We start from the raw sequence: 10,882 nt of genomic DNA on the forward strand, positions 1-10,882 counted from the left end.
CACTGGGTCTTCGTTGCTGCACACAGGCTTTCTCTTGCGGTGGCGAGCGGGAGCTAGTCTCTAGTTCTGGGCCCGGGCTTGTCACTGTGGAGGCTTCTCTCGTTGCCGAGTGCGGGCTCTAGAGCACAGGCTCAGTAGTTGTGGCACAGGGGTTTAGTTGCTCTGCAGCATGTGGGATCCCCCCGGGCCAGGGATCAAACCCGTGTCCCCTGCATTGGCAGGCGGATTCTTAACCACTGGACCACTGGGGAAATTCCTAATTTCCTAGTTCGTTACATTTATGGTCTGCCTCTCACCCATGGAAGGGCAGCCCGAGAGCCGCTGCCTGTCTGGGTCACAGTGCCTGCCTAGGGTAGGACACCCAGGGTGTCCAGCACGCACTTGACTTCTAGATCTTTCCCAGCCTGGTTTCTGAGTCCTGGCATCTAAGGGATGCCATGGTGTCAGGGCCAGGCCCGCACTGCCAGCTTCAAACTACAGCACTGACCACTTCCCAGTGACCAAACCCAGGTCTGCTTAGGAAGTTTTTCCAATCACACAAAAAAATAAAAAGCAACATCTTAACATTTGAAACAGCAACATAAAATGACTTTTCCCTCCCATGGAGACAGCTCAAGCTTGGAGTCTCCTTTTTAGAGGGAAAGACTGCTACTTGAAGAAGTACCAGAGCTACTTCTCAGGGTAGAAGGCTCGGGCTCTGAGGGCACACCGTATGCTTCGGGGATGCGCAGGCACGGAGGAGAACAGGTGCCCCCCGGCCCCTGTTGGGCGTACAGGCGCGTCTTCCTCTGGTGCTCAGCGTGGCAGCAGCTCCAGCAAATGGCCTTGGCAGCTGCCCTTTTTTATTCATCACGTGGAAAGCGCTTGCCTCAGATTTCAGGTGACAGTGAAATGGCTTCGGTTTAGAGGCCACACACGATTGGACTGGGTTTCAGGGAGGATGTGGAATTGGAGCTGGGTCTCCTCTGGGACCCGGCAGTGAAAGTGCTCGTGGCCTCGGGGAGGAGTGAACAGGAGGGCAGAGGGCGGCAGGAGACTTCCAGAGGACGTGCCGAGGCAGCTGGAGCTGGGCGAGAACCGGGGTGAGAGGTGCGAAAAGGTTAAATAGGGCCCCTGGAAGGGGGTCGGGAATGTCATGTTGTGAGAAAAGAAGACATGACCCCCTCAGCATGGGCCAGAGGAGAGGAGGTCAGTCGGTGGTGATGGCCAGGGCTACCTTAGAATTCAAAGGGTCAGACTTCCCTGGTGGTCCAGTGGCTGAGACTGAGCTCCTGATGCAGGGGGCCCCAGTTCCATCCCTGGTCGGGGAAGTAGCTCCAACATCCTACAATGAAGAGTTCACATAGCACAAATAAAGACTCTACATGCCGCAACCAAGACCTGGTGCAGCAAAATAAATAATTTTTTTAAAATCCAAAGGGATCTTTCATACACACAAAAGCATGCACAGCGGATAGCCCCTGTGGGCAGAGTCTTTAGGCTTCTCTGGGCCTCGGCCAGGTGGGACACGGCTGTCCCTCTGAGCTGGCTGCGCTAGTCCTTATTTCCTGGTCTCCTGGACAGACACACAGCCCTCCCAGCGGTGTCCCTTTCCTGGTCTTTCCTTCCCTGATGCTGGCTTCTCACCTGTTTCCCAGGGTTCCCATGCATCCCTCTGACTTATCCCAGCCACCTTCATCAGACCCACCTCAAGCCCCCCCTGCTCTGAATTTAGGGCTGTCAGATTTAGCAAATAAGGTTACAGGGTACCCAGTTAAATCTGAATTTCAGATAAACAATGAGTTTTGTTTTTTAGTGTAAGCGTGCAATGATTGTGCATGCCTGCTTGCTCGGTTGCTTCAGTCGTGTCTGAGTCTACAACCCCATAGACTGTAGCCCACCAGGCTCCTCTGTCCATGGGATTCTCCAGGCAAGAGTACTGGAGTGGGCAGCCATGCCCTCCCCCAGGGAGACTTCCCAACCCAGGGATTGAACCCGCTTCTGTTACGGCTCCTGCTTTAAGCAGGCGGGTTCTTTACCACTAGCACCACCAGGCGGATTCTTTTACCCACTGAGCCACCTGGGAAGCCCATTGCAGCGATTGGGACATACTTACAGTAGAAAATTGTTGATTGCTTATCCAAGATTTACCTGTTTGTCCTGTACTTTCTCTGGCAACCCTCCTGAGGTCTGCGTGGTGTTGGTTTGAGGTTTATCCTGCAGCCTATTTAGTCGTGGGCCACCAATCGCTTCTTGACCTTTCTGCTAAGATCCAGGGTCAGGGGGAGCCCTCGTGAACCTTCAGGAAGGTGGAGCGAGGTGGTTCTGCTGGGGACTTTGAAACCTGCCTTCAGTCTGGCCTCCACTCACTCTTGTCCCCAGTGAGAACCCTCCCTTCTACCTGGCAGCTCTCCTCACCCCTCACCCCAGCCACACTCTTGGCCATGGGCTTGGGGGTCACATCAGTCACCCTCTGCCTGTCCAAGGCACCTTCCATCCTTCCCCATCACCTGATGGAATTCCCCTACCCCTCTTCCTGGGACCAGCTTCTGAGGCTGGGGATTGAACCCCCAGTTTTTTCCCCCGGAGCCAAGGACACCTATCATTCCCATTGGTTTTAGAAAACATCCAAGAAAGATTTGAATAAGCCAGGTTTCCTTGAAGAGCCACGAGCTTTGTCCCACCTTCCCACAGCTGGGGCCTCCTTCGAGCCTTCCTTGGATGGATTGTGAGGAAGAAATCTCCTTTTGGAAGCACCCACAGTATTCCTTCGGGGAGAAGGAAGCACCTCAAGGCAGGAGTCCCCCTTCCAGCGACACCCTCGGGTTCTTTGAGGGAGGGTCCTGGCCGCTGTGCAGCAGGCTCCAGCCGGCCGCTCCCTCAGGACAGAAAGGACAGGGGTGACAGCCGGATCTTTGGGCCATCAGATAGTTTATCATCATCATTACCACCACCATCATCACCACTATCACCATCGTCATCAGCTGCATGGTTCCTTCCAGGTCAGATACACTTTCTCATTTAATTTTCAATGACCCTGGAGGTTAAGAAGTTTTACATATGGGGAAACAGAGGTCTAGAATGCCTTTGGCATGGCCGCAGGAGACTGAAGGTCAGCCAGAAGCGAGAAGGCCCCAGCCACTGGTGATCCAGGGCACCTCATTCCTCCTTGTCAAGGCAGGCAGGTGGGTCCAGCCCATAAATAACCTACCAAGGCAGTTTGTTTTGACCTCACCATCCCAAGACCTTCTTAGAGGCACCCCCTTATCACCAGAATCTTGTGTTCCTGAAAGCAATGGATCAAGTGTCCTAAGAGACCTACCAGGTCTGAGATTCTCTGCCTTCTCTCCACATTCAGGCCTACTCAGGAAAGATTTCATCCTTGGTGGCCGCATATCTAAGTATGATCATGATCGTGTAGTCAAGGGTTTCCCAAAAGCTGGTCCACGGACCACTAATCCCTCCAGATGCCACATACAGAAGTGTGCCGTGGGATAGTGAGCTTGGGAAACACTGATTCTGTAATTCCTTTTGGAGTCCGTTGGTGTATGATAGCATATTAATGGCACTAAAATGTCCTGCAAAGAAAAATAATCCATTTAACCTCGACACAAATTTTCCAAAACTTACCCAACCATGGAAACTTTTTATTGAGTAACAACCATTAACGTTCTGTGGAACTAATGTTTCTTACAGTCTGCTTTGACAAGCAAAGATCTACTTCAAATCTTTTCTTATATAACTGAAAAAAAAAAAAGAAAATTCGCCTATTAATTCACTGAGCACTTGTTAGAGGTGGTTTTGAGGGTCTCCTGAATGTAGAACGTGTGCTCCATTCTGACCCTGCACAGAAGGATAATAATAAAGTGAAAGTGTAAAAGTGTTAGTCACTCAGTTGTGTTCATCTCTTTGGACCCCATGGACTGTAGCCAGGCTCCTCTGTCCATGGGGATTCTCTAGGCAAGAATACTGGAGTAGGTTGCCAAGCCCTTCGCCAGGGGATCTTCCCCACCCAGGGATCAAACCCGGGTCCCCTGCATGGCAGGCAGATTCTTTACCACTGAGCCACCATGGAAGCCCTATAGTAATAAATGTAATAATTATAATAATTCATGCAGTACTTATCACATAGCCAGCCTCTCCACTAACCTTTGTGATCTTCTGTCTTTACAACAAGGCTGTGAGATGTGGTTTTGTTCCCATTTTAAAGATGAAGAGACTGGAGTGCAGGGAGATGCTGTGAGCAGCCTGGGTCAGCCTGTAAACGAAGCTGCATCTCTCAGTGAGATGTTTCTAGTCTTCGTCCTTCTGCCCAGCGCCCGTGAAGAAGGCGCAGAGCCGGGGAGGTGGGAGGTGGTGGGCCGGGGGCGGGGTCTGAGAGCAGGGCTGCGACGGGCCCCCCCCATACCCCCTTCCCGGCTCATGCCTCCTTCCCCGCTCTTGTCCCCGCAGGTCTACCTGGCTGAAGCCGTGCTGTGGGAAGAGAGCAGCCGTGTGGCAGGTATTTTTGCTCAGTGCGAGTGTCAACGGTTTCCTGGTAACCTGTGTAATATTGGTGGTGATTCTCCTGACTCTGGAACTTCTAATAGATATAAAGCTTCTCCAGTGTGAGTAGCAAGAGAGATACATATGCAAACACATATGATGTCAATATTCCATGTGCATCCATCAGGGGTCCCCAACCACCAGTGAGATCTGCCCCCGGCCTGACGGCTGTCCACCCCCCCACCCCACCCCGGCCCCATAGCTCATGGGGGTGACCGCGGGGAAGAAAGCATCTGGCAGCCCCTCTCTGTGTCACCCCAGCATGGGTTTGCCCCCCATCCACCCAGGGTGGCCTCTTCACTCCCCCTCCCCAGCATGCCATGATCAGCAGCTGATAAGATCCAAAGCGTTGGGGACCCCTGTGTGCATCTTTTTTTTTTTTTTATTGTTCCCATTTGGAATCTTCCAGATTGGGGTTTTCTGTAGCTTAGAGTTCCCACGTGTGGAGGCGTCTCACTTTGTAGTAGCCTGTAATGACAGCAGCCACAGCGATGCTAGGATTCCTTGTGTTTTTAACCAGTTGTAAGTTGGCAGGGTTATGTGTCTATAATGTGATCATTTTGGAAGCACTTCTCTGTGCATCTGATCCTAGTAGCAGCCCTGGGAGACAGGCAAGACGGCTGTTACCCTCTCTATGGGTATGGGAATGAAGCTTGGGAGAAGTTAGACTTCCCCTTGGTGAGAGGTATTGGAGCTGGGATGCCGAGCCCTCATGCCGGTTTTCCTCCTCGCCCTGGTCCTGTTGGTGTTTGTCCTACGTTCATGGGAGCCTGACACACGGGGTGGCTGCTGGCTTGCCTGCCACCTCTTCTGTCCTTCCAGGTGCCCCTTGGCAGCACAGCCATCAGAGCAGCAGGTCCTTTTCCTGCCCCCAGCCCCTTGTAGATCCCTGTTTGGTGTACCAGCATGAAGGGCCAAGGGCCTTGACTCTTGGCTTTGGGTGAGTGAGTGCTCTTTGCATCCCCAGAGGTCCCCTAGTTAGAGGATGGTTCATTCAAATGCAAATAAAAAAAGAAATGAACTTGTTGGCCCTCTGAGAGATTTCCTTCCCGTCCTTTGGCAAAATCCAGGACTGTTGATCCGGCCACCCCCAGACCTGTTCTGTCATCTTAGACTTGTTTTCTCAGTTGCCCGCAGGTCCTTTACTGGAGTTTCTGCACTCAGGGTCCGTCAAAGCTCCTGCCAACCTGTTAGCCTTCTCTCCTCTCCAAGAGGGCAGCAGAGAGTGCAGAGTTGCTTTTGTCTGATGAGCCTCATTGGCTTTGTACAGCTGGTGGCCCCTTGGTTCTAATCACCGTATCTTCCAGCAGAAAGTAACCAGCCCTGATTTTACACTCAGCCTGTCTTCAATTATACTGTGTTGTCTATTTTTCCTCCCACTCATCCCTCTGTCTGCTTTTTATGAGGTCTGACCATAACAGAGTCTTTCTTTCCCTGTTGTGGGTTATACCCGGGGCCCTTGGCTGCTCAGGCATTGGGTAGAACCGAGAACACGGCCGACACTGGAATTTTGCTTAAAATTAAGTATCCAGGAGATTGATTTTGGTGGGAGATCCAATAGCAGCTCATAAAAGGCATCTTAAATTCCATAAAATGCACAATCAGAGATTTATTGCTCTTTTAAAGCGAACCGTAAAAAAAGGCCCAGGAATTCATTTGAGAAATAATGGGGAGAGATTTTATGTTTCCAGAATCATCTGGAGGTCCCTTCAGAATCACGCAGGCCCCTTCAGAATCATGCAGGCCTCAGCCTCCCAGTTCCCACTCATCTTCATGTGACCCACAGTGGGGCAGGCCTTGCCTTCTGAGGCTCGTATTGGCCTCAAGCCAGGGGCCCCAAAGTCTCCCACCTGGAACCCAGTGTGGCAGCTCTGTGACCCTGGACATGGTCCAGGGCTTCGTTTCCGCCTGCCCCCCAGGGCAGGCCCATCTCAGAGCTTTGGGGAGGCTGTGGGTTCCTCTCTTTGGCCAGCCTGCCCCCCTGATGGCTCAGGGCATTTTTCCTGGGCTTCCAGGGGAGCTGAGCCACGTGCTGAGCAGGCCTGGCCAGAGTGCAGTAGGGAAGCGTGCTCCCAGCAGCATTCCTGTGTCTTGTTTCTGCCCTGCCACGCTGCCCGGGGTCACCCACTCCTACCACTCTCTCTTTTGGGCTGGCCTTCTGAGAGGCATCCCCTTCTGCCCTCTCTCTATCAAAGCCCACCTGCCCTTGTCCTGGATCCCAGCATCTTACTATTAGCCTCAGGGCTCCTATACTATGAGCCCAGAGGTGGTGCCTTAGTGCCAAGAACTGTCTGGTAGAAGGTGGGGTGGGAGTTTCAGTGGCTGCTGGCACTCCCTGCTCACGCTCTGGAAGCAGGAAGCTGTGCCACTTTCGTGAGGCTGACATCCCCTCCCCACCCCCAGCTCCCTCTGCCAGTCCCAGCTCCAGTCTTCTCCCCAGAATACTCTGGCTAACACTGCCATCTCAGCCACTCAGAAGTTTCAGAATGAGAAGTCAAAGGAAGCTTGCCTTAAATCCCACTCACAGCGCACAGTGCTTTGGGGGTCAGTTGTGGTGGGGATTTCTGAAAGCTCATCTAGATCTGACCAAAGCTGCCTTCCCTGGTCCGAGAGCCCTGGATGTCTCTGGAAGGCCCCTCTGGAAGGCTCCTTTCTGGAACTCTGAGAGGCAGCCTGGGGGGAGATGGAGGCAGCCTCTCGGGTAGAAGGAAAAACAGCATCACAGACCCACCCACCTCCTTCCACCTCCATTGCAGACAGCCCTTAAAGCTCCCTCACGTTCTCTGGCCCGACTGCTTCCCAGTCCAAATGCTCACTCTCCGGGCTCCTGGAGGCCCGCCTCCATGCCTCGAAGCCCGCTTTGAGGATGGACCTCATTCTTTACTCCTAAAATCGACCCCTGTTACTGTGCTTGCAGTTTCCAGCGCGTTCCAGTTTGCTGGCGTGATACACTGGATCAGCCTGGCCATCCTCTCGGTGTTCTTCTCGGAGGTGGGTTGAGACTTGGGCCCTGTGACCATCTCTTCAGGGCAACTCCTGTCCCGGGGAGACGAAGCTTTAGTCTCTTGGCCCTCGAGGCTGCAAAAAGAGGGAGACACAATACGGGGAGTGAAGTTGTGTGCTGGGCCTTGGTGGGTGGCCCGGACGGTGAGCAGGTGTCGTCCAGGTAAAGGGTGGAAGGTGACCTCTGTGAAGGTGAGGCTGAGTGGGAGGTGGTTGAGAGAGAGCAGATGGTTCGTGCAGCTGGTGAGGAGCAGGCAGAGGCCAGGCCAAAGCCCAGGGGCCTGGAGCGGGGAGACTGACTGGGACACTATGGCTGTGGTCCTGGGTGCGCTGGGGGCCGAGGCTCAGGAGGCAGAGAGACGGAGTCACGGCCAGGCAGTGGACTTGACCCAGGTTTTCAGGGGGGACAGGGTCTGGCTAGACTGAGCTGTGACCCTTCTGTGGGAGCAAAGGGGCATGTGCTGGGGTCAGGGAGCACAGATGCCCTTTGCCATTGCTAGAGTCAGCTGATAAAGCCCCAGCCCATTTCTCTGTGTGTGAGATAAGAGGGGAAAATCACCGAGAAGCCCTAGGGCCCTGGGTTTTGATGGGAGCTGATAGCCTTGAGCGCATCTGAAATGCATGGAACCAGGATCTCAGCCCGGTTCCTCTGCCTTGACGGGAGGGTGAGTGGCCAGTCCTGTGGGCAGCTCCGGGCCTGTCACAGTAACCCCTGCCTGCATTTCAGGGGCATCGACTTGGGGCTGTTCCCGGCAGGGTCTGCAGGGGAGGCTGAGAAGACTGGGCTTCATCCTGTGGGTGGCGGGTCTTTATAGAACGAGAGAGTTTTGTGTGGCAGCCCTGTTCTTCCTAATGGAAGATGGGCCCGAGTCAGCTGGCCGCTGGCCCGCTCCATGTGCCCTCACCCAGCACTGCCGCAGGTCCAGATTACCCCGGGCAGAGTCCCACTGGGGCCTCTCAACGTGGTCAGGAGGCGTGGGGAGGAAGTCAGAAAGGAACACGGTGCAGAGCCCGTTGGCGTGTAGGCTTGTGCACACACACACATGCGCACACACGTACACGCACAGCTCACACCAGCTCAGAAGCAGAGGGGCCTGTGAGTCCCAGAGCACAGCAGGGCCTCAAAGGGCGGAAGGGTGCTCTGGGAGAGCAGTGATGTGCATGGAGGGATGGAAGTAGAGAGTGTTTTGTGATGTGATTAGGCAACCCAGGGAGTCAGGCACCCGGGATCCCCTCGTGTCCGGGGTTCTCGGTGGGCCAGCTCTGACACTGGCTAGTGGCATGCACTCTCTTTCTCAGACTCAGGGGAGGCCCAGGCCCCTTAGGCCTGGAGTCCAGAATCCTCAGCCTGGGTGTGGGGTGTGCTGGGCTGGGCAGCAGGCATTCCACACCCGGAACATTCTCTTCCCGGGCCTCGGCTCCTGCAGCCCACGAAGTTGGCCAGCGAGCCTGGGCTCAGACTGAGAGGGCAGACCCAACACTGCCCCTCCTGGGAGGTGTCCCCACCAGCTCACCAAGGTCATCGTCCCAGAGATGCTTTGGCCCCCAGATAGTGCCTGCTCCCCGGCCTGCTGCCCCTCGGAGGGTCCTTGTCTCCGGCCGGGGGGTCCCCTCGTCTCCACTCACCGGGGCTCCCTCCCACACATACATGGGCCCTGGCCAGATGTCTGCTTGATGCAAGCCCTGGAAAATGTGCCATGTGTCTGTGACTGCCAACAAAAATGTTTAATCAGTTGCTGTGGTTCTTCCATCTATCCCTCCGCTTTGGTTTTATTGGCTTCACAGAATTTATTACCCAGCATTAATTTGGCATTCCCTTCCTGTCACTGCTAGAGACGAGCCACCTGAAACAGACAAGCCCCTGTGTAGAGGCATTGTGGCTTCAGACCCTCACCCGCCCCCCGCCCTGTCTCCACGCCATGGAAGTGGGCTGGGCTTCCCACAGGCTCAGCAGGGAGAGCTGGTGGCTGGGGGAGAATGACTGTGATCTTGGGCCTTGTCAGAGATGAGGAGGGTGGGGCTGTAAGGTGGGAGTAAGAGAGGGTAACAGGGGAGTAATGGGGGGTGGGGGGTAACAGGGGTAATAGGAATAATAGAGGGATAACAGGAAAGTAACAGGGGAGCCCTGCCTTCCCCAGCACAGCCAGCCCCACATGAGGGGCAGCCCAGCTCGAGAGCCTGGGTGTCCCCGGAGCTCCCAGGAGAACCGAGCATCTGAAGAGGTTAGAGCCGTCCCACAGAACAGGGGGGCCCAGCCCCAGGCTGTGGACCAGTGCTGACCCGGGTGAGGCCTGTTAGGAACCAGGCTGCACAGCAGGGGATGAGCAGAGGGCAAGGGAGCGAAGCTTCATCTGTGTTCCCATCAATCCCCATGGCTCGGGCTCAGATTAATTACCACATGCCCCCCACCCCTCGCCCCATCTAAGGAAAAGTTGTCTTCCACAAAACCAGTCCCTGGTGCCAAAAAGCTCGGGGACCGCTGCCATAGAGGCCCCCAACCCCTACCCCCCGGAGGGTTGGAAGTGTGTGAAGGTGTTTGTGCTTCTCACCATGACAGGGGCACCTCAAGCGGGAGTCACCTGTCCCTCCGCCATGGAGTAGGCTTGCAGATTTGCCTGCTGAAAATGCCAAAAGCGTCCCTTTAAAACCATGCAGATGAGGACCGCAGCCCAGGGTCACATAGCCGGTTTCCACCAAAACGGGGCCCAAGGCTCCGGACTCTTGTCTGGCGTGTCCCCGCCGCATGCCCCTCCCTGCCCACCCGCCTTGGCCCTGGTGCACGCAGGCGGGGAGCAGACTGAGAATCTGAGGGAAAGGTCTGGGTCAGCAACTGAGAAAGAAAAGCCCGAACCCTGTGAAATCTCTGACCACATACCCAGCACACCCCCTCACCTAGGGAGAAGCCGGCCCTTGTCCCTCTGGGGAGCACCCAGGGCCATGGCCGCCGGCCGGGGGTGGGTGTGGAGTCCAGGAAGGTCACACCCAAAGGGCTCCTGAGGCCAGGTGGCCCATCACCTAGTCCTGAGCCCCGTCCCACCCCACGTCTCAGCTGAGCTTGAGGACCGTCCCCGAGTCGGGCAGGACATTTTGTGAGTTAGAAAACTGAGGCTGTGGAGGAGCAGAAAACTGCCAGGCCCTCAGGAAGATGGGCGGCACAGATGCAGGCCTCTGGGTGGGTGTGCGAACGCCAGCCCATCCTTGCCCATCTCAGAGCTCCAGGGGCTGCTCCAAGGAAGACGCCCCAGAGCACAGAGCTAAGTCTTAAGAGAAGTATGGGGCTGCTTTGGGCTTAGTGTGAAGACATCAATTTTTAAAAATCAATTAAATTTAATTGGAGAATTAATTACTTTACAAT

The 10,882-nt window shown here is 55.0% G+C and overlaps 1 protein-coding gene across 1 annotated transcript in view; it reads left to right on the top strand.

The window, feature by feature from the left end:
* Positions 1 to 10,882, top strand: part of LOC104991045 (chromosome unknown open reading frame, human C15orf27) — a 74,328-nt gene that overhangs the window by 21,855 nt on the left and 41,591 nt on the right. Inside the window, exons 4-5 of the mRNA XM_010843406.1 lie at positions 4,432 to 4,586; positions 7,442 to 7,515. Coding sequence (XP_010841708.1) covers positions 4,432 to 4,586; positions 7,442 to 7,515 — 229 coding nt within the window. The remainder of the gene's footprint in view (positions 1 to 4,431; positions 4,587 to 7,441; positions 7,516 to 10,882) is intronic.

Source organism: Bison bison, unplaced genomic scaffold (genome assembly GCF_000754665.1).
Source record: "Bison bison bison isolate TAMUID 2011002044 unplaced genomic scaffold, Bison_UMD1.0 scf7180017864181, whole genome shotgun sequence".
NCBI lineage: Eukaryota > Metazoa > Chordata > Mammalia > Artiodactyla > Bovidae > Bison > Bison bison.